This window comes from Pipistrellus kuhlii, unplaced genomic scaffold (genome assembly GCF_014108245.1).
Source record: "Pipistrellus kuhlii isolate mPipKuh1 unplaced genomic scaffold, mPipKuh1.p scaffold_m20_p_59, whole genome shotgun sequence".
Lineage (NCBI taxonomy): Eukaryota > Metazoa > Chordata > Mammalia > Chiroptera > Vespertilionidae > Pipistrellus > Pipistrellus kuhlii.
In genome coordinates this window covers 1,465,627-1,492,531 of record NW_023425561.1, presented here as the reverse complement: position 1 = coordinate 1,492,531, position 26,905 = coordinate 1,465,627, and the positions used below count along the sequence as shown (strand labels likewise).

General features: G+C 55.2%; 1 protein-coding gene across 1 annotated transcript; it reads right to left on the bottom strand.

Annotated features, from left to right (window-relative positions):
- Nucleotides 1-2,832: 2,832 nt before the first annotated feature.
- On the bottom strand, nucleotides 2,833-12,851 carry SPINDOC (spindlin interactor and repressor of chromatin binding). The gene is given in 7 exon segments (XM_036417209.2): nucleotides 2,833-3,489; nucleotides 3,491-3,542; nucleotides 7,460-7,657; nucleotides 7,839-7,982; nucleotides 8,105-8,254; nucleotides 8,338-8,667; nucleotides 12,533-12,851. Coding segments are annotated over 7 exon segments (1,149 nt in total). The 5' UTR covers nucleotides 12,660-12,851; the 3' UTR covers nucleotides 2,833-3,341.
- Nucleotides 12,852-26,905: the final 14,054 nt, after the last annotated feature.

Here is a 26,905-nt window from a genome sequence, read left to right as displayed (position 1 = left end):
GCACGATCGCAGCAGAGCCAGGACCTGGGGGACTCTGCAAATTGGGGTGACGAGGACACTGGACACCACCATCAGTGCGAGGGGACGGGTGCTGCTGCTGAGGTTTGTCACTGTGAGTGACCTTCCTGTCTGCCGCCTGGGCTCTCGGGGGAAGATGGCGGCCTTCCTAAAGCCGACACAGGCCGCACAGTGTGGGAGACAGCAGCTCTGGGGCCGACCAGGCTCCGCACCTCAGACAAGTCCCCTGGGCCATCGGCAGCCTCAGCTTCCTCAGCCATACAACGGGCACCGCGTGGGTGACCAGGCTGCTCACCGGATCCTCATTCGTGTTTGTGGAACCTGAGCCCACGGGTGGTCGCCCCCGTCCCCTCGCTGCTCCTGCTTCTTGGGCGACGTGGGGCCTGAGGATCCTGGGGCTTGGACACGGTGTTGGGGAGCCCAAAAGGCCTGCTCTTCCCCCTCCCCCAGAGGCGGGTGTATCCGTGGGAGGGATATTCTGTGCGAATTCCTCCAGGGAAGGGCCTGGGCGAGGCACCTGGCTCCCAGGAGGGGCAAACAAGACGCACTGGCTGCAGTGGAACTGCCCTCCTGTCACCACAGCTGCAGGCAGCTGCCCCTCCCTGCCTGTGCCCCCTGGGCAGGTCAGCTGGGCATTCCCTTCCCAACAGACCCGGTGGGGGAGACAGAGGGTCTGGAACCCCACCAGAGACGCCCCCCTTTCCCAGCCCCAGCCTCTACCCCCCTCAGGGGTGTGCAGGGCTTTGCAATTTACGAAGGGCCCAGAATGCCATCTCCTTTGAGCTACATAGTAGCTCAGGGATGGGCCAGACCGGTGACCCAAAGGGGGTGCTGCCCAGGCCCAGCCGGCCCCTCCCTAACTGTACCCTCACACACTGGTTTTTCTTCAAGGCGGGGAGGGCTGCTTCTTCCCTCGTCTCAGACCGGCTTTGCCCACAGGCCATGGCTGGCATCCAGAAAGATCTCCTCGATCCAGGAGGGCAACGGGGCCGGGCAGCAGGTGGCCAGCTCCGGAGCTCGAAAGAATACTAGGGGCTGGGAGGGTGGGTGGCAGGAGTCGGGGCAGTGGCACCCTCTTCCCCCCAAGCCGTGGTTGGTTCCCGTCACCCAGCCCTGGGAGGCACTGGTGTTTGCGAGGCTGTCCTGGTGTTCCGGGAGGGGGGGCTCCAGTCCCGGTGGGGGACCCTGAGCCATCAGCCCCACATTCAGAAACCTCCCTCTGTATCCCGGTGGGGTCATGCCCTTGGCTCCGTGCTCTCTTCCTCCTTCTCCCCGGAGCCCAGAGGTGCCCAGGGGCAGGCAGCTCCCAGTCCCTCCGGTCCTGGCCGAACCCCTGCCAGCTGGGATGTGGGGCTGCCGTCACCGTGGCAGCTGCCCCATGCGGAGAACTGTACCCCAGGGACCAGCTTACACTGAAAAAATGTCACAAATACAAGCCAAGAGGGCACTTGACAAACATTTATTGAGCACCTACTATGTGCCAGGCCCTATGCAGGGCTCTAAGGAAACAAAGTCACTGCAAACTAGCCCCTGCCCCGAAGGGGCTCACAGCCTAGTGGGTCAAACCACGAATCACGTCAACAGTGGTGAAGGCGCACTTAGCTCCACGATTCTACAATGAGCTCGTATCTACGTTTTCTCGATTGCGAACATCCAGCAACACAGCCACGTTGTGTAAAAGCACGTCGGCATAATGTAAACAGTCACATGAGTGAAAGGATGAAGAGGAATCAACTGCAATAATTCACATCCCGGCTTCAGAGCCTGATTTCCAGCATCATTCCTTCCTTCCTGTCAGGGAGGACACCAGTTTTGCCAACCTGCGCAAATGGTGGCAGACACCGAGACCCCATGGCCCGCCTGACGCCACACTGTGGGATGGGAACACACAGTGGGTCAGGAATCTTTGCCTGCGGACTTCTCTCCACAATCTCCCCCGCACAAGGCCCCAGACGCCCTGGGGCTCCAGGTGAGTCAGATGGGGAGGAAGGACACGTCCCATGAGTGAGATCACAGTAAGATTCCTCACATCCGGTCTGGATCAAGTGTCACCAGCTCAGCGACTGTGATCGCAGGCCCAGATCCTTCCAAATCAGGTCCTCCCCGATGTGGGGGCTGGCTTTCTGGATGGTCTCAAACCGGGCTGAGTCGGTGCCGTAAGGGGACGCTGCCCTGGGCCCTCGCCACGCCCTCTCCCTGAACACTCAGTACGTATCAGGAGCAGAAGGGGGGCTCCCCCTTTATCCCACGCGCCCCTGAACTCCAAACGGGGCAGTGCTGTGTGGGATCCGGGGGAAGCTCTGGGCCTTTCAATGGGAAAAACCAGTCCTCACATCACTGCCTGTGATGGTGGTTTCGGAGGGGAAGGAATCTGGAGACCCGAGGTGGACTCCTGGTCTGGGGAACGGGAAACAGGACAAAGGCTCGGGTTCAATCAAACCAAAGTGTTCAGCTGAGCAGAGCTGGACTGCTGAAGGCAGGGCTGCATTTAGGACCCGCGGGCCCACCCTCCATTGCGGGCAGGGGAGGGGACGCATCTCTCCCGCTGCGGGCTGGCCACCAGCACTGCCCTTTGAAAAGGTCAGGATAGGACCCTGGGGTGGCTTCTCTCAGACGGGGGCTCACGTCCAGGACAGGGGAGGGAGGGGGGCTTCTCTGTGACTGACACCATGGCAGACCTAGGCCTCTGGACCAGCAAAGCCCTGCCCGGGTCCTGCCCGGACAACCTCTCAGCCCTCCTGCCCTCAAGGTCACCCAGGAGGCCAGCTATCCTCCTAGCAAGCCCCTCCCCCAATGATGGCCCAGACGGAACTCTCTTAATAAAAAAAAATAATTTATTGCCAACAGGAGATGTATGTACCACCAGAAAACAGGAGTGGGAGTGAATGAAGACCAGGTCACTGCTTGGCCTCCTGCAGGGATGGAGCGGGAAGAGGTAATGGAGGCCTCCTGGATGAGTGACTTGAACAGGGGATGGAGAGGCGTCCTCTGAGGTAGTGGGACTCAGCTCAAACCCCGTGGTGCCCTCCTCTTTCTGGTGTAAGGCACTGTGCCAAGGGAGAATGGTGAGCGGCTGAGGGGACGGGAGGTGGGACAGAGGTGTGGGTCAGAGAAGGATCGAGCGTGGTTCTCCCAGGCCCAGTGCCCTACCCACACAGCCTCATCACGCCCCCACTTGCTGTGGGCACTCCTCCGTGCCCCCGCCCCACAGCGGATGCTGCCCCTCCCCGCCTCCCCTGCCTTGGTACTCTTCACCAGGCGCAGCGCTGAAGCTCTGAGAAGCAGAGACATGGCCTCCTCCACTCTCTCCCAGGAATCAGGACCTATACCACCCCCTGCTTCCCGCCACCCCCTGTGGTGCTGATCCAACAAAGCCTCGTGCTGACCAGGGTGTCATCTACTCCCACAGCCCTGGTGCCCTGGGGATGCTTGGACCAATCCTGTAGGCAGCTGACTGCCGGGGACTCCTCCTTCCACGCGGATGACCTGGAGATCCAGCGTCCCGCGAAGGCCGGAAGGGGGACCTGGGCAGGGATGGGAGCAGAGAGCAGGGTCAGGGCCTCCAGACACCCCACCATGAGGATGTTCCTGACGGTCTCCGCACACCCCCCGTTTCCAGAGCTCAGTGCCCGGGGGGCCGGAAGCCCAATTGAGCACATTCTGTTTTGTACTCAGAAGCTGGTCCGTCTCCTGATAAACTAGAAGCTCCTTGAGGACAGGCTGAATCCCGCTCATTCTCTCTTGATCAACAATAACTTGTTAGGCCACCACGCTCTGCCCCGGGGTTCCCGTTGCCAGGGGAACAGCATTGCAGGGAGCAGAGCAAGTGGCTTCTTGGAATTTGTGTTGCAGTGATGAGAACCAATCAGTGAGAATAAATAAGAGGTGCAGTAGGATCTATGCACAGATGCAAAGGAAAAAACGTATGCCAGGGAAGGGGATGGGAGCGTCTCGGGATGCTGACTGTGAGCAGAGATGGACAGGAAGTGAGGGGCCAGCTCAGCGGAGAACTGGGGAGCAGCTCCGGCGGGAGGAACTCAGTGCAGGTGCCGCTGCAGGAACAGGAAGGTCCTGGGTGAGGAGCACGTCACCGGGACAAGACTTGGTGTTCGACAGGGACACTGGCTGCTCCGAGGCCAGGCCCCAGTGGGCAAAGGCAAGAAGCCAGAGACTCGCCAGGAACCAGGCGAGCGACGCTGGGACAGAGGAGCCGCAGTGGCGGTGCTCACAGGAGGAGGGGCTGACATTTGTCGATGGTCTGATGTGGTTTTGAGACAAGAGGATGAAGCAAACGGAAGAATGAGGTGGCCAGTTCCTCAGGGAGAAAAGCCTGAGAAGACCAGATTGACGGGGCGAGGGGGAGGGACTGGGCTCCGCTCTGCATGGGGAGCTGGAGGGAACGCTTAGCCCCAGGGGCTTGTCCCTGGGCAATTCAGAGAGCCGGGACGAGGGGAGAGGCCTGGCCTGGAGGGTCAAGGCCGGAGCTGTGAGCACAAGAATGGCATTTAGAGCTGCGATCCAGGGAGTGGGTCTCCGCCCTGACCCACGGCTGGGGCACTTACTCACCAGCACCGATTGGGCTGGGCACCGGGAAGAGATAGCACACAGTGAGACAGGCAAGCACCCTGACCTGAAGGAGCGGACATTCCACAAAGCAGATGGAAGTGTACGGACAAATGGGACAGTGGCTGGGGGAGGAGTAAGAAGGGCGAGATAAGAGCTTTGTGTAGGCTGCTGGGCAAAATCTAATGGACAACAGAAATGTCCAGTGGGGAGAGATAGGCCCGGTGATGAGTCTAAGGACCGGCCTTTGCAGGAGCGTAGTTACGGGAGAAGGGGGGAAGCAAACGCAGTGGATGTGGCCTGAGGGAGGGAGGGAGGGAGGCAGGGGGTGGGCTCTGGGCCCTGTGGGGGGGCTCAGTGGCAGCACAGCCCGTGTGTGGGGCCTGAGCGAGGTGCCTTACCTCCCCAGCTCAGTCCTCTTTGGTAAAACAGGAGCCGGGCCCTCTGTGGCCTGGGCACCCTCCCACCTTCATCCTAAAGGCCCTCGGAAAGCCCCAGAAAGCCTCTCCTGACTGCTTCACGCTCTGGCCTGACCAGAGAACTTTCCCAACTTCTAAAACCTTGATCTTTAAACTTTTTTTTTTTTAATATATTTTATTGATTTTGTACAGAGAGGAAGGGAGAGAGATAGAGAGTTAGAAACATCGATGAGAGAGATCATCGATCAGCTGCCTCTTGCACACCCCCTACTGGGGATATGCCCGCAACCAAGGTACATGCCCTTGACCGGAATCGAACCCGGGACCCTTCAGTCCCCAAGCCGACGCTCTATCCACTGAGCCAAACCGGTCTCGGCTGATCTTTAAACTTTTGAAAGTGGTGTCTTTATTAAATAAAATCTTCAGCGAACTTTAATACGTAAAACAACTCTGAGGCGAAACTGGTTTGGCTCAGTGGATTGAGCATCGGCCTGCAGACTGAAAGGTCCCAGGTTCGATTTCGGTCAAGGGCATGTACCTTGGTTGCAGGCACATCCCCAGTGGGGGGTGTGCAATAGGCAGCTTGATTGATGTGTCTCTCTCATCGATGTTTCTAACTCTCTATCCCTTTCCCTTTCTCTCTGTAAAAAACCAGTAAAATATATATATTTAAAACAACTCCGAGCAGAGACGTTCGGCTGAAGCCTGTTTCCGAGAATCCAGCCCAGCTCGGAGGTCCTGGGGGAGCCTCTGCTCTGCCCGGGCCAGCATGGCCCTGTGCTCCTCACTGCCTCCACCTGTCCCTCCGGCCGCAGCTGCCGGGACAAGGGCTGCCTCGCACGTGCCGTTTTCCACCGGCTCCGCTGGGGGCTGGGCTGCGGGACACTTGCTGTTGGTCGTTTAGTGTCTTCGGTGGCTTCCAGCCGAGTCCGAACTCCACCGACCCTGCCACTGCGGGGACACCTGCAGCCCCTCCCCCCTCCCCCCTCCCATCACTCACTCCGTTTGTTGAGCCTCCAGTCTTTCCCCACTCACCGCGAAGGGACCCAGGGCTCAGGGGCTCCTTCTCAGCTACCCACCCCTCCGGGGAGGTGGAGCTGGGCACAGCGGGCCTCTGAGAATGAGAGCAGACCGCTGGGCAGAGAGGAGGCGGCCACTGCGCGCCGTGACCCAAGACAACAGGAGACTCAGAGACGTTCAAGTCCAAGCAGTCTCGGGAGGCAGGGCTGGAATGTGACTCAAGCTGAAACCTGAGCCGGTTAAAACCAGACCTACGTGAAGGGACGCCTGCTGGGATGGGGAGGGAGCACGCACACGGCACACGCAGAGCTCTGGGGGAGCCTGAGGATACAACTATTACGAGCGGTCACCGCTGAGGGATGTGGCCGGCCGGCGAGGGGCACGCTTGCTTTTCCTCGAGAGCCATCCCCCTGGGCTCTAACTCCACAGGCACAGCAGACAGGCTGGGACAGGCGCTCCCTGCGTCACTCGCTCCTGCGAGGACCATCCCGAGCCAGAGGTGCTGCGAGCAGGGCCGGCATGGCGGAGCGGAGGAAGCAGGCTCAGCCTCCGCGCTGCTGAGATGTGCTCTGCTCTCACGGGAGCCTGCCTCTGCCTGGTGCCATGACTGCGTTCAGGCGGAACACCGGCCCCCAAGGTGCCCCTGTCCCCACCCCCAGGACGTGTGAACATGGTAAGTTCCAGGCAAAGGAGAAGGCAGGCTGCATGGCCGGAAGGGACGGTGCCAGCCGGCTGACTTTAAGCTACAGATTCAGCGGGACCCTCTGGCGGACTCAGTGTGGTCAGAAGCTCCTTAAGCGGGGAGGGAGGCGGCAGAAGAGTCAGGCCAAAGATGGCATCCCGAGAAAAGGCCTTGAAGATGGAAGAGGAGGGGAAGCAGGCGGCCTCTAGAACCCTGAAAAGGCAAGATGCAGGCTCCCCAAGCCTCCAGAGGAGACGCGGTGACTTTCTCGCCAGGAGCCTCTGGCCTCCAGAACGGAGAAGGAACATCTGTGCTGCTGGAAGCACTGAGCGGGCGGCAGCTGTTACCGCGGCCACAGGGACGGACAGGCCTGGGAAGAAGGACCGTCTGAGACTCCCAGGGAAGGCACTTTGGTAAGGGCCCAGCGAACTGCCTACAGAAGTTTCTCACCACCAGGAGGCTGTGCTACAACACGCGCTCCCTGCTGTCATGGCAACTCACTGAGCTGCTCGGCCCAGAGGTTCTGCCACGCGGTCCCTGGTCTAGTCTGTCAACGGGCCCAGATGGCACCTCAGTCAGGCTCCAGCCCACTTCCGGGAGGACTGGCCTCGTCCAACCTACCGGCCGCTTCCAGGACACGCCAAGGGCCTGGCAGGGAGCTCAGCCAGAGCCAGCCCATCCTTCAGACCCGCCGGCCGGCCCCATCGCCCAGGGCCCAAATGCCGCCTCCAGGGGCCTGGCCTCCCTCGGAGCTCACCTGGAGAGGGGCTCTCCAGCGGGGGGAGGCCTCCTTCGGCCGCCGGCCCCGCCCCGGGGCCCGTGCCGCCCGCGGCCCTCAGCTGGGTGTGGGAGAAGAGCTGCAGGACGAAGCCGGGAGGGAAGCTGCCGTCGGTGAAGTGCCGGACCTCGGGGGGCGCCGTGAAAGCCTCTGTGGGCGAGTCAGGCGACAAGGGGTCTGCAGGGGAGAGAGGGGCACTGAGTCCGGGAGGGCGGGCAGCCTCCCCCACGAGGCCAGAACCGAGGCCTGAGCCCCCGCAGCGAGGTGCGGGAGCCCTGGGACGGCCCGGCCGCCCTCACTGGCTCGGACTGCAGCGCCCCAGCCAGAGCCCCCAATGCCCCGATGGGCTCCCCTTCACCTGAGTCCGAGTCCGGGTCCGGGTCCGGGTCTGGGTTTTTGGTCACGGATCTGCTTCTCTTCTTTCTGGCTGGCTCTTCCTCAGGGGGCTCCTTCCACCTCTGACTCCGAGACTTCTTACTTACTGGCTCTGTGGCAGGGGCGACTGCAAAAAAGGGAATATGCCTGAACCCCGCTGCTGAAGCTCTGTGCCCACTGCCTCTCCACCGCCAGAACACACCCTGTGCCTCCCCACACCCCCAGCCTCACTGGCTCCCCGTGGCTGACCTGGAAGCTCAAGCGGGCGGAGTCCCCGGGGCCGGGTCCTTCTGGGGAGGACGGTGCTGTCCTCCGAGTCGAGGAGAACGACAATCTCTGCTGGCACTCGGGCAGGGTCCGGGGCAGGGTCCGGGTCTGCACGGACATCCTGGGCCGAGTCTGAAGGGGGCACATGCCCGTGAGCGCCACACGCGTGTCCCCACGGGCCTGCTTTTCTCCCGCCCCCACCCCGGCCCAGCTACCTGAGTCGGGTGGGGATGGCTGCTCAGCGCTGACGTCTTGCAAAAGGGCCACCCCCTCGCTCCAGGCCTCCAGGATGTTGCTCTTCTCCGAAGGGCTCAGGTCCAGGGTGTGCGGGTGCTGGTCCAGGATGTGCGCGCGCGCCGTGTCCGCCGAGGGGAACGGGATCTCGGCCCCGCACACCATGCACAGCGCCCGCCCGCTGCCTTCCGGGCTGCTCCCCACCAGGAACTCCTGCTCCCACGTCATCTGCAGCCTGGGCTCCTCACAGCCACCGCCGCCCGCGTCCAGCAGGCAGGGCCTGGGCGGCGGGGTCTTCTCCTGCTGAGCCACTGCGGGAGGAGGAGGGGTGGTGTGATCAGCCAAGGTGCCCATGGCCAATACTAGCCAGGACACAAGTCCCCACACTGGGTGGCATGCTCCTCTGTGAAAAAATAAACAGCCCGGCTGGTGTGGCTCCATGGTTGAGCACAACGGACCAGAGGTCACAGTTCAATTTCCGGGCAGGGCACATGCCCAGGTTGTGGGCTCAATCTCTAGCGGGGGCCGTGCAGGAGGCAGCCAATCAACGACTCTCTTCATCATTGATGTTTCTATCTCTCTCCCTCTCCCTCTCTAAAATCAATAAAAAATTTTTCATCCTAGAAAGAGGAGGAAAAAAATAAAAAATAAAAGAATAAATGGAGCTGGAGCTGTCACCCCAGAGGAACTACCTTGCACATCTTATGCCTCAAATCTTTGGGATGTTAAAAGGGCAAAATAACCTTTGGACCAGGCCTAAAGCTACGTGTCCTAAAGAGTTGACTGCAAGGATAAGAAGAAAGCAGACAAGATGAGCACTGAACTGAAAATTAAAAACACTCTTTAGAACTGGCCCCACTGTTTCGGCTACTGCACCATCAGAAATGCCTTCCTGTACTGACACACTGTCCCTCCCCTTCTCACCAACAGCCCTGCCTGTCTCCTAGGAACACCACAGGGAAGGGCAAGAGTTAGGTAACAACAATACAAGAATACACTGTTTGGCCCTACCCGTTTGGCTTAGTGCAGTGGTCGGCAAACTCATGAGTCCGCAGAGCCAAATATCAACAGGACAACGATTGAAATTTCTTCTGAGAGCCAAAATTTTTAAACTTAACTTCTTCTAACGCCACTTCTTCAAAATAGATTCGCCCAGGCCGTGGTATTTTGAGAAAGAACCACACTTAAAGGGCCAAAGAGCCGCATGTGGCTCGTGAGCCGCAGTTTGCCGATCACGTGTTTAGTGGATAGAGCATCCGCCTGTAGACTGAAGGGTCCCAGGTTCGATTCCGGTCAAGAGTGCATGCCTAGGTTTCGGGCTCGATCCCCAGTATGGGGTATGTAGGAGGCAGCCCATCAAGGATTCTCTCTCATCATTGATGTTTCTCTCTCTCTCTCCCTCTAAAATCAATAAAAATATATTTTTAAAAATAAACTGTTTGTTTTTAAACAAACTAATAGGTCTTCAGTCTCGCACATCCACCCAGAATCCCGTCAGTCTGGCAAATCCCTCCACTCCCTTGGTGGACATGCTCAGAGTCTCACACCTGGAGCCTTCCTGGCTTCCCAGCCCTGGCAGTTATTACATCCACGTCTGGCATCAGGTCACACTTTCTTGAGGTCAAAGAGGGTAATTTAGCATCGTATCCACAGGGCAGGCACACAGGAGATGCTCACGGAGCCTTCGGTCAGTGAATGAGCCACGTGCCTGCTCCTCCACCTGGGAGGCCCCCTCAGAAGGCCGCTCACGCTCCTGAGCCTCTGCAGGGGTCACCTCATCCCCCAGGCTGCCTGGCGCCTGCCCTCCAGGCACAAGGACTTTAGTGCCAGGGCAGGCAGCTCAGGGCTGTGGGAGTGAGTGCACAAGACCCTCATGGGTACAGCTCGTTCCCACCCAAGAGGCCGGGCACCTGGGCGGCATGGGAGAGGTGGCATTTGAAATGAAGGGGAACGGGCTGTATCTCAGAAGATCCAGGTCCAACGTGGGGTTGTACACAACTCCCATCTGACCACGGTAGGAACCTGGACCCTGAGTTGCAATCCTTGCAATCCGGCTTTCTTTCCTACTGCTCGTCCAAAGCAGCTCCCAAGGTCCCCGTGCTGAACCAGCAGGCAGCTCTTAGACCTCATCCGACTGATCACTCCCACCACTGGACCTGTCCCTCAGCTCCCAGGTACCACCTTCCCGTGGCTCCTCTTCCTCAGTCACCTACGCCCGTTCCTCATTTCATGTCCGTCCTCACCATCTCTTTCCAGGGACCTGCACGGCTCCCTCCCCTCTGCCAGGTCGCCAGAGAAACACATTCCCACCGTGGCCCGCCCTGCCAGTCAGAAAGCTGCCGCCAAGCCACCTGGCACTCCTCTGCCCCTCCATTTCCTTCCCCACAGCACACATCGCACCGGGCACACATCGCACCGGGCACGGGGTGTTCCTGGTGCACACTGCAGGCTCCAGGACCCATGGACTGCCGACCCTTCACGCCTGTTATCGACAGCATCACTGTGCCCGCAGAGAGCGGCGCTCAGAACCGTCTGATGAGGGACCGACTCCAGCTCCCACCTGGATCCGTCTACCCGCTTCCTCTCACGCTCTCGTCCCACTGCCCGCCTGCTGGCACTTTCCGTGTTTATACCCCCAGCCAGATCTCCCATGAAATCTAGTCTCGCGTGTCTAACTTCCCACCTGACCTCACCCCTCCCATGTGCCAACCCCAACTCCCACCCTCCCAAGCCTGCAAAAGCTTCCCACCTCAGTTAGCGGGAGGCGCATCCTTCTCCTCGCTCAGGCCCCAAACCTGGAGTTCACCCTCCCCCTCCCACCGCGAACCTCTCCAAGAAGCTTCTTGCCTCAGGTCCTGTGCACTTGCGAGTCCCTCGGCCTGAAAGGCTTCCCCTGCGTCTCTGTGGGGTTCACCCCTTTGGGCCCGGGCTCCAATCTCACCTCCCTAGAGGACGGACCACTCCACATTGCAATAAAACCCCGACCCCCCTCTTTCCCCCTCGCTCTGCTCTAGTGTTCTCGGAACCACCTGACTTACTCATGTCTGTCTGGGTTCGGTCCTTAGGATGTGCGTGCGTATGCTCCAGAAAGGCAGTTTATGGCCCTTAGCATGTCCAGCCTAACAGTGCCTGGCACATCGTAGGTGTCCCATGATCAGCTTCTCTGGGCTCCTAGTTCCTCACCCCTAACCGCCTGGCACGGAGCACCCTGAGTACCAGGAGAAGCAGGGAGACCATCTCTGTTGGACCAAAAGCTCTGAGGATGGTACCTTTATCCCCCACTCATCCTGGAACCCTCCAGATCCCCAGAAGAGGCAGCCATTCCATCATCCCATCCCTCATCCCATCCCGGAGGCAAAGCCAATGGCTTTCCCCTCAGCCTCCCCAGGGCACTTCCCTCCAAAAAGAGGGGTCCGGGTCAGGCCATTTGCATTTCCATGACCAGTGCTTCTCCCATTAAGAGGGCCCTTTGTCTCCCGTCCGGAGGCCTGGAGACTTTGCGGAAAGGGGGGGGGGGGGGTCCCCAGACCTTCCAGAGTCCCCCTCCCTCGGCCAATCTCCTCCCGGGGAGGCTGAGGGCGCCCCCCCCCTCCACTCCCAGGCAAGGACGGGTCCGAAACACGGTGCCGCAAGCACCCCCCCACCCCCGGAGCTGTGGAGCGGGACACCTGTGGCTCCCTGCGGCGGAGGGCCTAGGAGTGGAGGGGGGCGCCGGGGCGCTCCAGGGCCCGTACGGTCCTCCGGGCCGGGGCGGCGGCGCCCGCCTCCATCCTCCGAACCGCTCGGGACCCCCGGGGGCCGCGCCCCGGCCCGGACCCTCGCCTGCCGCCCTGGGCCCATCGCACAGCCGGCCCCGGGCCTGAGTCCGCTCCGCGGGGGCAGACCGGGCCGCGGGCAGCAGGCGGCTCCGGGGGCCGATGGCCGCTGGGCTCGGGGAGGGGGCGCTCGGGCACCGGAAGCCGCAGAGCGCGGCGGGCGCGCGGGGATCGCAGGCTCCAGACCCCGGGCGGCGGGGGGTGGGGGCCGGAGGCCAGGGGTTCCGAGCCCGGGAGGGGGCGGGGCGGCGCGGGCCGGGCGGAGGGGCAGGGCGCCGGGCCCGGACCCCAGTGGGGCCCAGGGGCCGGGGTGCGCGGGGGGCCCCGGGGCGGCGGCGGAAGTGAGTGCCTCCCCCCTCACCTCGCAGCATCGGCTCGGGCCGCGGGATCACGGCCACCACCACGGCCTCGTCCTCGTCCTCCGCCTCCTCGCATTTGAGCGTCACCTCGAAGCAGTCCAGCGCGGCGCCCTCGGCCTTGAGCGCCATGGCGCGGCCGGGCTCCGCAGGACGGCCCGCCGCCCCTCCCCGCCGCCGCCGGGCCCGCGCCGGCCGCGCCCGGGCCTCCCCGCGACCAGGAGCGAAGGGACCCCGGCGGGGAGGGCTCAATCCGGGGCCCCGGCCCCCCGCCGCTCCCTTTTATGGAGCCTCATTGTCGGCGCCCGCCGGCCGCCCGGCGCGCGCCCGCCCCCCGCCCGGCGCGGCCAATCAGGCGCGGCGCCGCCCCGCGCACGCGGCCCGTTAGACCCGGCGCCGCGGGAAGGGTCGGGCGCCGCAGCCCCGGGGCCCCCGGCCCGTCCGCGGAGATGCCGCGCTCCGGGGTGGCGCCGCCGCCGGACGCGTTCCGCGGGCACGAGGGGCACCGGCCTCCGGGGGAAGAAGCCGGGCGGGAAGGAGTGGGGCGGGTGGAGGGGCCCCGGCGTGGGGAGGATGGAGACGGAATGACTTCCCGGCCTGCCAGCTCTTGCTGACCTTGGGCACCTTCTCTGTTTCCCCAGATACGTACTACTTTCTCCGAAAAAACGCGGTGGAACCTTCTGGACCAGGGCACCCCACGAGGAAGAGCCAAGTAGGGTGTGGGCAGCTGCGACCATCTCTCATGTTTAGGATTTCCAGTTATTTTATTTTAAAAAAATATATTTTATTGATTTTTTTTACAGAGAGGAAGGGAGAGAGAGAGAGAGAGAGCTAGAAACGTCGATGAGAGAGAAACATCGACCAGCTGCCAATGTACATGCCCTTGACCGGAATCGAACCCGGGACCCCTCAGTCCGCAGACCGACGCTCTACCACCCAGCCAAACCGGCTTCGGCAGGATTTCCAGTTATTTTAATTATTTTTTGAATTTTTGTAAGAATCTATTTGAGCCAGAAGATACACCTGGAAGCAAGATCTCAAGAAACTGAGACAGCCGAAACCGGTTTGGATCAGTGGATAGAGCATCAGCCTGTGGACTGAAGGGTCCCAGGTTCAATTCTGGTCAAGGGCATGTACCTGGGTTGTGGGCACATCCCCAGTGGAGGGTGTGCAGGAGGCAGTTGGTCTATGTTTCCAGCTCTCTATCACTCACCCTTCCTCTCTGTAAAAAGTCAATAAAATGTATATTAAAAAAAACAAACTGAGATCAGTGCTTCCTATGTAGGATTTCCACCTTTTAGAACATGAGTCTAGGGACTCCCCAAGGTCACAGAAATCCTTAAGGGCCCCAAAACCAGAGCCCCGCGGCCATGGCGGCCATGGCATGACGGCGTTACTGCCCGGCTGAGCGTCTCCCCTGTGACTTAGCGAGCACCTCCCTGTGCCATGGAACCCTCCCTGAGACTTTGGTGGAGAAAATGTCTGATGCTGAAATCAATAAAAATATTTTTAAAAAGTAAATATAGTAATTTCTATGAAGGAAAACAAGGTCTTTTTAAAAAATATGTATTTTATTGATTTTTTTACAGAGAGGAAAGGAGAGAGAGAGAAACATCAATGAGAGAGAAGCATGGATCAGCTGCCTCCTGCACACTCACTCCCTACTGGGCATGTGCCCGCAACCAAGGTACATGCCCTTGACCGGAATCAAAGCTGGGACCTTTCAGTCCACAGGCCGACACTCTAGCCACTGAGCCAAACCGATCAGGGCAGAAAACAAGATCTTTTTTTTTTTTTTTTTTTTTAAATATACAATATTTTATTGATTTTTTTACAGAGAGGAAGGGAGAGGGATAGAGAGAAACATCGATGAGAGAGAGTCATCGATCAGCTGCCTCTTGCACACCCCCTACTGGGGATGTGCCAGCAACCAAGGTACATGCCTTTGACCGGAATTGAACGCCTTCAGTCCGCAAGCTGATGCTCTATCCACTGAGCCAAACCGGTTTCGGCAAAAACAAGGTCTTAATGCAGCAGACATTAGGCACATGTCTCCTAGAGCAGGTGTGGCCAGTATGTGGCCCAGCTGCTATGGTAGGTGGGCTTATTTCTAACTGGATGCTCCTTGACTTACAGTCGCGTTACTTTCCGACAAACCCTGCATACGTTGGAAATGCATTTATTTATTTATTTATTTATTTATTTTTAATATATTTTATTGATTTTGTACAGAGAGGAACGGAGAGAGATAGAGAGTAAGAAACATCGATGAGAGAGTCATCGATCAGCTGCCTCTTGCACACCCCCTACTGGGGATATGCCCGCAACCAAGGTACATGCCCTTGACTGGAATCGAACCCTGGTCCTTTCAGTCCCCAAGCCGACGCTCTATCCATTGAGCCAAACCGGTCCCGGCAATACGTTGGAAATGCATTTAATCCATCTCGCCTATCAAACGTCAGAGCCTAGCCTAGACCAGTGTTTCCCAACCTTCTCTCATGATGAGAATCACCTGGTGGAGTTGTTAAACCACAGATTCCCAGATCCCAACTAAGAAGTGCTAAACTAGAATTTTTGGGAACATATAGGTAAAATTGTATACTTAACTAGTGCTCTAAGACAGATTTTATATACAGAGCACTAAGTTAGGTATGCAATTTTACCTATATGTTCTCAAAAATTCTAGTTTAGCACTTCTTAGTTGGGATTCAGGAATCTGTGTTTTAACAACTCCACCAGGTGATTCTCATCATGAGAGAAGGTTGGGAAACACTGGCCTAGACCACCTTCTACGTGCTCACACACATTAGCCCACTGGTGGGCAGGTGTCTTGAGTGTTATGTCAAGAGCCAATGCCTTCTCCTCGGAAGCTGGAGCCACCGATGGTCGTTTGTAGACATCCTGGGATGGGAGAACACAAAACATCGTGTCCCCAACCACTGGCGACCCCGTGCACTGTAGGGAGTGGGTGGTTTTGTCCGGAAGCCGTGACCCAGGGCCGCTGTCCAGCATCACGGGAGTATCGTGCTGAATATCTCCAGCCCAGGGAAAGACCGAAATCCAAAGTAAGGCCGAAACCAGTTTGGCTCAGTGGATAGAGCGTCAGCCTGCGGACTGAAGGGTCCCAGGTTTGATTCCAGTCAAGGGCATGTACCTTGGTTGCGGGCATATTCCCAGTAGGAGGTGTGCAGGAAACAGCTGGTTGATGTTTCTCTCTCATCGATGTTTCTAGCTCTCTCTCCCTCTCTCTTTCTCTCTGTAAAAAATCAATAAAATATATTTTAAAAAAAATTTTCAAATTAAGGTTTCTACTGAATGCTGCATGTTCACACCACCGGAAAGCTGAGCCATCGTAGGTCGGAATGGCTGTTTTCCACTGCCTCCTCTGATCAGATTTCTTGCCCAGCCCCGTAACCTTGAGACTTTCCAGTTCCTCTCATTAGGCAGTGAATGTTTTCCCACGCCATTGACTTCGGGCTTGGCCATGTGACTTGTTGGCCAGTGGAGTGTGAGCAGCTATGAAATAAGCTATGTCTTCTTGAGGCTTTTGCGTATTTGTGTGGTGTTGCTTGGCTCCTGCTTGTGCATCTCGGTGAGGAGAGAATGCCCCAGGGAATGCTGCTGCTTCAGCCGTGGTCTAGACTCTAGAGTGAGACACACACAAGTCCAGCTGGCCCCGCTGGCCAGGAGAAGCACAGTTGACCCACAGAACTTTGAGCAAGAAATCAATGTTTGCTTTTATTTGTTTTTATAAATGACTGTGTTTCAGGGTTCTTTGTTACGCAGCATTGCCACAGCAAAAAGCTGATTGACACTCGGGATCCTGCATTTTTCCACATCCCCTTTGCTCCTTCTTTGGGAAAATAATTTTATGTGGGTGAGGCAGATCAACCTTCCTAGTTTGCCCAAATGATTGAGGGGTTTCCTGGGACATGCAGCCTTCAGGTTTATGGAGATATAATTTACTTTCTATACACGTCACTCATTTAAAATGTACAACTTAGTTTAAAAAAATATTTTTTTATTGATTTCAGAAAGGAAGGGAGAGGAAGAGAGAGATAGAAACATCAATGATGAGAAAGAATCATTGATTGGCTGCTTCCTGCACACCCCACACTGGGGGTGGAGCCTGCAACTTGGGCATGTGCCCTTGACCGGAATCAAACCTGGGACCCTTCAGTCCACAGGCTGACGCTCTATCCACTGAGCCAAACCAGCTAGGGCACAATTCAAAGTTTTTTAGTATATTCCTAGAGGTGAACAGTAATCACTACAATCTATCCTTCCTAAAAGAAACCCCATACCTATTAGCAGTCACTCCCATTGTGCCCACCCCCCTGGCAAAGCAACCACTAATCTAGTTTCTGACTGTAAATTTCCATATTCTGGACATCTCAGATAAATGGAATCACAATTTGGCCTTTTGTGATTGGTTTCTCTTAGCACAATGTTTCCCAGTTCATCCTTATTGTAACAGGTGTAAGTACTTCACTTATTTTCTTTTGCTTAATCCCAATCCTCACCTGAGGATGTACTTTACAGAGAGAGAGAGAGAGAGAGACAGACAGACAGACAGACAGACAGACAATGACTGGTTGCCTTTGGTGTGAGCATCAACTGGGGATCCAATCCAAAACCCAGGTAGGCCGAAACCAGTTTGGCTCAGTGGATAGAGCGTCGGCCTGCGGATTGAAGGGTCCTGGGTTCGATTCCGGTCAAAGGCATGTACCTTGGTTGCGGGCACATCCCCAGTGGGGGGTGTGCAAGAGGCAGCTGATTGATGTCTCTCTCTCATCGATGTTTCTAAATCTATCTCTCTCTCTTTCTTTCTGTAAAAAATCAATAAAATATATTATAAAACAACAACAACAACAACAGGTAGGTGCCCTGACCAGGAATCAAACCTTCTTTGGTGCATGGGACGACACTCCAGCCAACTGAGTGACACACCATGGCCTTCATTTCTCTTTATTGTCGGACAATATTCAGTTGTTGTAAGTGCCACATTTTATTTATTCACTCCTCAGTGATGGGCATACGGGTGGTTTCCACCTTTTGGCTACCGTGAATAGTGCTGCTATGAACATTTATGTATAAGTCTTTGTTTGGACATCTGTTTTCCATTATTTGGGGTAAATGCCTCAGAGTGGAATTGCTGAGTGATATCGTAATTCTATGTTTAACTGATGGAGGAACTGCCAAACTGTTTTCTGCAGCTGCCACACTGTACACTCCCACCGGCAGTGTGAGAGAGATCCAATTTCTCCACGTCCTTGCCAACACTTGTTATTGTCCATCTTTTCTATTACAGCTCTCCTGGTGGGTGTCCTGTGGTATCTCATGGTGGTTTTGATTTACATTTTCCTAATGACTAAAGATATTGAACATCTTTTTGTGTGTTCTTTCGTGATTTGTAGATCTTCCTTGGAAAAACACCTATTAAATCTTTTTAAAAAAATGTAAGTATATATATATTATTGATTTTTTACAGAGAAGGCTAGAGAGTTAGAAACATCAATGAGAGAGAAACATTGATTAGCTGCCTCTTGCATGCCCCCCACTGGGGATATGCCTGCAACCAAGGCACATACCCTTGGCCGGAATTGAACCTGGGACCCTTCAGTCTGCAGACCAACGCTTTATCCACTGAGCCAAACCAGCTAGGGTAGTCATGTGTGCTTTCAGTGGTGTGAATCTCCCAGCCTTCTCGTTCACGGTGGACATGTCTAAGCAGTTATGGCATTTTTTTCTCATGGACTCTGGATGCCCCCAGGTTGAACGTTTCCAAAGCTCTGCGCTATCGGCATTGCAGTTGTTAAAAAGCCCACGCTCTCTGCCCTAGCTGATTTGGCTCAGTGGATAGAGCGTTGGCCTATGGACTGAAGGGTCCCAGGTTCGATTCCAGCCAAGGGCACATGTGTGGGTTGCGGGCTCATCCCCAGTGGAGGGCGTGCAGGGGGCAGCCGATCCCAGATTCTCTCTCATCATGGATGTTTCTATCTCTCCCTCCCTCTCCCTTCCTCTCTGAAATCAATAAAAATATAATTTAGAAGAAAAGGAAAAAAAAAAGCCCAAGCTCTGGAGACAAACTGTATGGGTTCAACCCCCTACCAGGCTATAACGCTCAATGGTGGTGTTCACGTTACCTCGGGGTCCCTTCCAGATGGGCAAAATGCTGGGCACACATGAGAAAAATGGTGAATGGGGTAGAGGAGGAAGATAGGAATATTCCACGCATCGTCTTGGATTGGATCGGACTTAATAGAGGGCCTGCACAGATCTGACCGTTCAAGAAGCCGACTGTCCGGGAAAGTACATCCCTGCCCACCCTCCCAGCCACGCCTCCCTTCAGGCTCCTCCACACCTGTTCCATGCCGGCTTTGCCAACTTCGTGTAGGTACCACCTGGTTCCTCTTGCCTCCCCTTGTACCCTGGCCTCCTGCTCTGGGGCTTCTCTGATCCCTCAGCATGGGACATGGTGGCAACCTGCTCAGCACTAACAGGTGCAGCCTACGAGTGGGTGGAACTGATGGCTTTGGGGCCGCCCTTGACCCATGGGGACAGGAGCTAATGAGTCAAATGCTTATGCATTTCATCTTCCGCCTTGTTTCCCCTAAGGATACCGAAAGAAGGGGTGAAGGATGCTGACCAGGTATAAGCAACGGCTGTCAACTTTTCCCACTAAGTCAGAATCGAGGGAATCCCAGGTATCCATGTTTGTTACAAGTCCTGCGGGCTATTTCTATGCTAAAAACTTTGCCAACTGCTGAGCCAAGGCATTTTCAGAAAGAATTTCCGTGCTAAGAGGAGCAGGGGTTACAGTTCTGGCTAACCCAAACATCCCCTTGTCTGGCACAGAAAACAGGGTACACCTTGCACCCTCTCCCCATCTTCACGTATGCTCCTCCTCTTCCGCTCTGCTCTCTGTCCTCAGGGTCACCCTGCATGTTACATGAACTTCCCTCGTAGTTTCTAAGTGAGACAACGTCTCTCTCTCTCTCTCTCTCTTTTAAATATATTTTATTGATTTTTTTTTTTTTTTTTTACAGAGAGGAAGGGAGAGAGATAGAGAGCTAGAAACGTCGATGAGAGAAAAACATCGACCAGCTGCCTCTTGCACACCCCCTACCAGGAATGTGCCCGCAACCAATGTACATGCCCTTGACTGGAATCGAACCTGGGACCTTTCAGTCCACAGACCGACGCTCTACCACTGAGCCAAACCGGTTTCGGCGACAACGTCTCTCTTAAGATTCCATCCCTTTCCACAGGAGGAGGTGTCACGGCTGGGCTCCTTCCTGCATCCTGTCCTGGCTTCAGCGGGAAGCACCATCCCGTTCGCTTCCGACCAGCCCTGCAGGCTCTAAGCGATGAACTGCCTCCAGACCGACTGCGAAGGACCCACCAGTTTTAGCTCAGCTCCAAGAGTGAAAGCTGCGGGACCTGCTTGTTCCCTCATTAGGTTTTGTTTTGAGTAAGCACATCTTTCAAAAACCACAAGCAAGTTTCTGAAAGTTATGACGTGTAACATGTGTCTAACAAGACATTGCCCCCCCCCCCTCCTGTGTATGCATGTTTCCCGGTGTTAATTTTAAATCGAGTGTTCGGAGCAGGTGAATAGGGTGTGACATCCCAAGAGGCACAGTCACAGACCAGAAAATAAGTCATTTTCCAAAACTCAGCTAGTAATTGGTGAGATGAAGACTTAACCCCCAGCCTAACTATCTCCAAATCCTGACGCTTAGAAACACGGTCAACTAGGGCCAGGGCTTAGATCTAAGAGGGACTTACCTGTGACCTTCAGATCAGGGAGAAGCAATGGGCTCAAGGGAATCAGCAACTTGGCCAACTGCATGCTGCTCCTGTGGCTTTGTTTTGGTGTCCCACTTCTGACACCAAAACTGTTCAAAGAGAAGTTGAGGCATATAACATTTTAGGAATTTATTTCAGCAAAAATCCATTGGAATTAGGCAGTACCAAAGCAGAAATGGTTAGCGTAATCCCTCTTATCCATGGTCTCACTTTGTGTGGTTTCAGTTATCTGACGTCAACTGTGGTCCAAAATTATTAAATGGAAAATTCCAGAAATAAGTAATTTATGAGTTTTAAATTGCCTCTTTTTCTGAGTAGTGTGATAAAATTTTGCACTGTCCAACTCCACCATACCTGGGATTTGAATCATCCCTTTTGTCCAGTGTATTCATGCTGTACATATAGTACAATAAGATTAAGCCATAGCCGGTTTTGCTCAGTGGATAGAGCATCAGCCTATGGACTGAAGGGTCCCAGGTTCAATACCCGTCAAGAACACATATCCGGGTTTTGGGCTCGATCCCCAGTAGGGGGCGTACAGGAGGCAGCTGATCAATGATTTCTTTCATCATTGGTGTTTCTCTCTCTCCTTCACCCTTCTATCACTTCCTCTCTGAAGTCAATAAATATATATATAAAAAAAGATAGTTTAAGAGAGAGAGAGAGAGAGACTGCATTCACATAACTTTTATAGCAATATATGTTATAATTGTTCTATTTTATTAGTTATTGTTGTTGTTCTCTTAATGTGCCTAATTTCTCAATTAAACTTTATCATGGTGTGTATGTACAAGAAAAGCATAGTATAGGAAGGGGTTGGTCCTCCCCACTGTTTCAGGCATCTGCCTGGAGTGTTGGAACACATTCCTGTGGATGAGGGGGACTACTGCACGGACATGATTGATTGGCTAAGCATAAACCAGTTGGCTGACTGTGATTGGTTGTCCTTAGGTTTCACTTTGGTAGCTACAAGCTTTAGATTTTGGTTAGCTTAGTAGGAACCTGGGCATTAGTGCCATCTCAGTCTTGTGGCTTCCTTATTTAATTGAACAAGTGATGGCTTTAAAAAAAATATTTTATTGATTTTTCACAGAGAGGAAGAGAGAGAGATAGAGAGCTAGAAACATCGATGAGAGAGAAACATCGACCAGCTGCCTCTTGCACACCCCCTACGGGGATGTGCCCGCAACCAAGGTACATGCCCTTGACCGGAATCGAACCCGGAACCTTTCAGTCCGCAGACCGACACTCTACCACTGAGCCAAACCGTTTCCGGCACAAGTGATGGCTTTTATTTAAAATTAAAGAACATGAAAGTCCTTGAATTATTGTTAAAAAGCCATGGTTTATATTGTTTATGGCTACATGGGCAGAGAAATACCAGAACTTGGTGGGAATGATCACCATCTCCGGGAGCATGCATTTGGGGGCGGGGAGGGAGGAATAGAGCAAAGGCTTGCGTAGGAGCTGCATCTGCCTGCGATATTTTATTTCTTAAGAAACGTCATGTAGCCGAAACCGGTTTGGCTCAGCGGTAGAGGGTCGGTCCGCGGACTGAAAGGTCCCAGGTTCGATTCCGGTCAAGGGCATGTACCTTGGTTGCAAGCACATCCCCGGTAGGGAGTGTGCAAGAGGCAGCTGGTCGATGTTTCTCTCTTGACGTTTCTAGCTTTCTATCTCTCTCCCTTCCTCTCTGTAAAAAATCAATAAAATAGCCGAAACTGGTTTGGCTCAGTGGTAGAGCGTCGGTCTGCGGACTGAAAGGTCCCAGGTTCGATTCCGGTCAAGGGCATGTACATTGGTTGCGGGCACATCCCCGGTAGGGGGTGTGCAAGAGGCAGCTGGTCAGTGTTTCTCTCTCATCGACGTTTCTAGCTCTCTATCTCTTTCCCTTCCTCTCTGTAAAAAAATCAATAAAATATATTAAAAAAAAAAAGTCATGTAGCAAATGTGTCAAAATGTTGGAATTTGCTAAAACGGAGACGTCTGAGTACGTATGCGTACACATATAATAGGTTTCTTTTCGGTAATATTTTGATCCTGTTTCTAAGTGTCAGAATTTGGAGATAGGTAGGCTGGGGATTAAGACTTCGTTTCACCAATTACTAGCTGAGTTTTGGACAAATGGCTTCTTTTCCTGTCTGTGACTGTGCCTCTTGGGATGCCACATCCTATTCACCTGCTCTGAACACTCGATTTAAGATTAACACCGGGAAACAGCTTGCCAGTTTTCTCTTTTCTAAAAACAGATATTGTCCTGGCTGGTGTGGCTCAGTTGGCTGAGCATCATCCTGGGCAGCAAGAGGTTGCCAGTTCGATTCCCCGGTCAGGGCACAAGCCTGGGTTGCAGGCTTGATCCCCGGAGCAGGGTGTGCAGGAGGCAGCCAATAGAGGTTTCTCTCTCTCGCTTCCTCTCTCTCAAATCAATAAAAAACACACATTTAGAAAAATAAATATGACACTGGCTGCTTTACTTTCAAACTGGAGTGACTGGGGGCCGAAATTCCTCCACACCCTTTCCCCTCCACACACACATACAGAGTTTGGAGTTGTACAATAGCTTATGCCTGGGATAACCTAGGTTTGGAATTCCTATGGAATTGTTCACCGGATGACTTAATTTGCAATCTACATGCACAGTCCCTTTGACATTCATGGGCTCTGTGGCTAATTGACTTTTGTTCTTCCAGAGAGTTGAGGTCTTCCCTCTGGGAACGCCGAAAGGCTACTTTTCAGAGCCAGTTTCTTGGTTCTGGGCTGCACTGAGAAGTGGGATCCAGAACCCGCGGCTTCTTTAGGTCTAGTTTGTATTTACTCTGCCCTAAGAGCTTCCTTGAGGGACACTACTCACAGCTCCTCCATTCCGCATCTACGCGAGGCCCTTCCGCCCCTGGGGCTGCGGAGGAGCGTGGGAGCAGGGGGGACAGCTCTGATGCCGCGCGGGAGACTGGGGCCTTGCAGGGTGGGGACCCCAAGGAGCCCACGCTGCTGGAGACCGGACAGCGGACTGGGAATCGGAGTCGGAGAACGGAGGGGAAGAGGCAGGGTGCACAAACGAAGGGTTCTGGGTTTGATATGGGCTCCAAAGCTTCCAGCTTGTCACCTCATTCTGTCTCCACCCCCAGATGTATATATTTTATATCCCTTGTCCCTCCTTTCCAGGTTATTAGCGTCAGCCTGGCCTTTCTCTGATCATCATATTCCATCAGGCACCATCTCCTGTGATTCCACCCTCTTCATATGGCTAACCTAGGACCGCAGCAGGCTTTCCTAGACACGTGGTCCGCAAACTGCGGCTCGCGAGCCACATGTGGCTCTTTGGCCCCTTGAGTGTGGCTTTCCCACAAAATACCACGGCCTGGGCGAGTCTATTTTGAAGAAGAGGCGTTAGAAGAAGCTTAAAAAATTTGGCTCTCAAAAGAAATTTCAATCGCTGTCCTGTTGATATTTGGCTCTGTGGACTGATGAGTTTGCCCATCACTGTCCTAGACTAATTAGTTAGAAATTAGTTAAAAGGGTCCCGTCTGGGCTAGGGAATAACGAAGAGATGCCCCTTGAGTAGAAGCAGCTTTCAGTACACGTTTGGCTAATACATAGCTCACTGGCGAGGTGTCCTTTCCGCCTGGCAATGCCAGAGAGCGGGGCTCAGGTGGCCCTTCACCGCCCCTGCCCTCTGGCGCCCCTGGTGTCCAGTGCGGGTACCACGGTGGGTGGCGCCGCTCCAATCTTGGGTTTCCTCTCGGTGGGCCCGCGGCCGCCGCCGTAACGTGATTCCTGATGGTGCGGAGCCTCCCCTCCCGGCCCCTGCGCTCAGGGCGGCCGCCGGGTGCTCTGAACACCGACCACCACCGGCACTCCACGGCCTCCGGGACACACAGGCGCTCCGCGGGGCACCCAGGGCTCCCGCCCCGTTCGTTTCTCTCTCCTCTTCTGCCTCTCCCAGCGGAAACCTGCCTTCACCCGATTGTGATCCAGGCCAGGGAACCCACAGGAACAGGGCAATGCCTAGAGCCCACCATACTTCTATCTAGGGGCTCATGAAAACATCTTTGAAAACTTACTTTGAAATCAGAAGTCCAAAACGAACTCTTAAAGGGTCAAAGAAGATGTGTGCTTTTTCTCACAACGGGAAAAATAAAGCAATTTGCAGGGCTCTCAAAAATTATTAAATCACTTTAAAATATATTTTATCGATTTCAGAGAGGAAGGGAGAGGGAGAGAAAGAAGAAGCAACGATGAGAGAGAATCACTGATCAGCTGCTCCTTGCACACCCCACACTGGGGAATGAGCCCACAACCTGGGCCTGGGCCCTGACTGGGAATCGAACCGTGACCTCCTGGTTCATAGGTTGGCGCTCACCCACTGAGCCAGTTGGGCTCACTTTTTTTTTTAAAGGAAGATGTCCATGGAGGTAAAAGTACCCAGGATCCATGAAGATCAAGATAAGGCCCTGGCTGTCACCGTTTCTCCCTGTCCCACAGCAGACTCAGTAGGTGGAGAGCTTTTAGGGTGTGTGTGTGTGGGAGGGAGGAATGAGCTCCCTCCGGGCTGTTGTATATTTTATTATTATTTTTTAAATATATATTTTATTGATTTTTTTACAGAGAGGAAGGGGCAGAGATAGAGAGCTAAGAAAGGTCCATGAGAGAGAAACATCGACCAGCTGCCTCTTGCACACCCCCTACCAGGGATGTGCCTGCAACCAAGGTACATGCCCTTGACTGGAATCGAACCCGGGACTCTTCAGTCCGCAGACCAATGCTCTACCACTGAGCCAAACCGGTTTCGGCCGGGCTGTTATTTCTTTTTAAACCTTTATATCCCCACCCCAGGGCTAGGCACTCAGGACCGGCTCAGTCAATGTTTTCTGAAGGGGGGGGAGGGGGAGAAAGTGAACGGATGGCTTGGGGTGAGACTCTAGAACCGGATCCCCCCTTTCTTCATATGCAAAGCGAAGCTTCCCTTGGGTGGGCGGCGGTCAGCTGTGAGCGGGAAAGGCTTGGGGGACTGTGGAGCCTGGAGCCGGTCTGGGCTCTGCAGGATGTGGGCAGAGAGAGGCTCGCCGGAGGCCGTTACAAACGGCTCCTGGTGGAGCCTTCTTCTGGTGAAGAATAAAATCACCCGCTCATGCCGAAACCGGTTTGGCTCAGTGGCTAGAGCGTCGGTATGCGGACTGAAAGGTTCCAGGTTCGATTCCGGTCAAGGGCATGTACGTTGGTTGTGGGCACATCCCTGGTAGGCAGCTGGTAGATGTTTCTCTCTCATCGACATTTCTACAATAGCTTTCTAACTTTCTCCCTTCCTCTCTGTAAAAAATCAATAAAACATATTTAAAAAAAATAAAAATAAATAAAATCACCCGCTCAAGGACGTTTACCGAATCAACGAGGGTAGCCCCAAGCGTGTTACCCTCCTAATTAAAAACACACACAAACATACTCAGGCGCCCCGGAGGCCAGGCGTGTGTCTGTCTTACTTTCTCTTTGTGTCCCGGGGCCTGGCACCGAGGGAAAGTGAAGAACATAATGAGCGAAGGAGCCCCCACTCCCCCCTCCTCTGGCACCCCATCAGCAGGGGCCGGGGACCACTGGGAAAAGGGGCTCTGATCACTGGGGAAAGGGGCTCTGATCCCACGCTGGTAAGAGGAAGTGCAGCTCCACCCTGAGAGCGAGGCCAGCAGCAGAGAGTGCATGGCTGCAGGAGACTCAGTTTACCCAAGGTGACGTCTCATAAACACTCAGGGGACCAGGCAGAGAAGAGACATCTCCCGTGGTGACAGACACCTTTAGGCACTTAACCAAGGACTTGTACACATAACCCACGGACACAGACAATAGGGTGGCGAGGGCCTGAGGGGTTTTGGGGTGGGGCTGGGTAGAAGGGGCCAATGGGGAGGGGAGAAGGGGGACACACATATGTAATAGTTTCAATAATATTTTTTTAAAAAAGAAAATTTAAGCACACCCTGGCCGGGTGACGTGGTTGGCTGGGGCATTGCCCATGTACCAAAAGGTTGTGGGTTTGATCCCAGGTTGGGGCACATCCGGGAGGCAACCCATATGTTTCTCTCTCACATCGATGTTTCTCTCTCTCGCCCTCTGCCAGCAGGGACCGCCCCAGCGAAGAGAGGAACCCCCCTCTGGACAGTAAGATCCCGCATGGACTCCCGCCCCGTCCTCTGGCCCTGCAGGGATCGCCTTTGTGTGGGGGACCAGTGCCTGCGACCCCAGCGGGTCCCGAGGAAGAACCCCAGCAGCCACGCCCCCGGCTGCCTCTCCGAATCCCTTCTCTCCGATTCCCGGGGCTGGGGCTGGGGCGTCCCGGGCTCAAAGCCAGCGTCCCCAGCGCCCCCAGCCTTTGCGGCGCGTCCTCGGGGGACCGGCGCCCCGCCCGCCGCGGCGTCCTTCGCCTCCCCGGCCGGGCGCGGGGTCCGGGCTGCACCGAGGGCCTCCTCCCGCACCCCGGGCCAGCGCGCGCCCCCTCCGCCCGGCGTCCATCCCGGCCCCCTCCGCCCGGTGTCCATCCCGGCCCCCTCCGCCCGGCGTCCATCCCGGCCCCCTCCGCC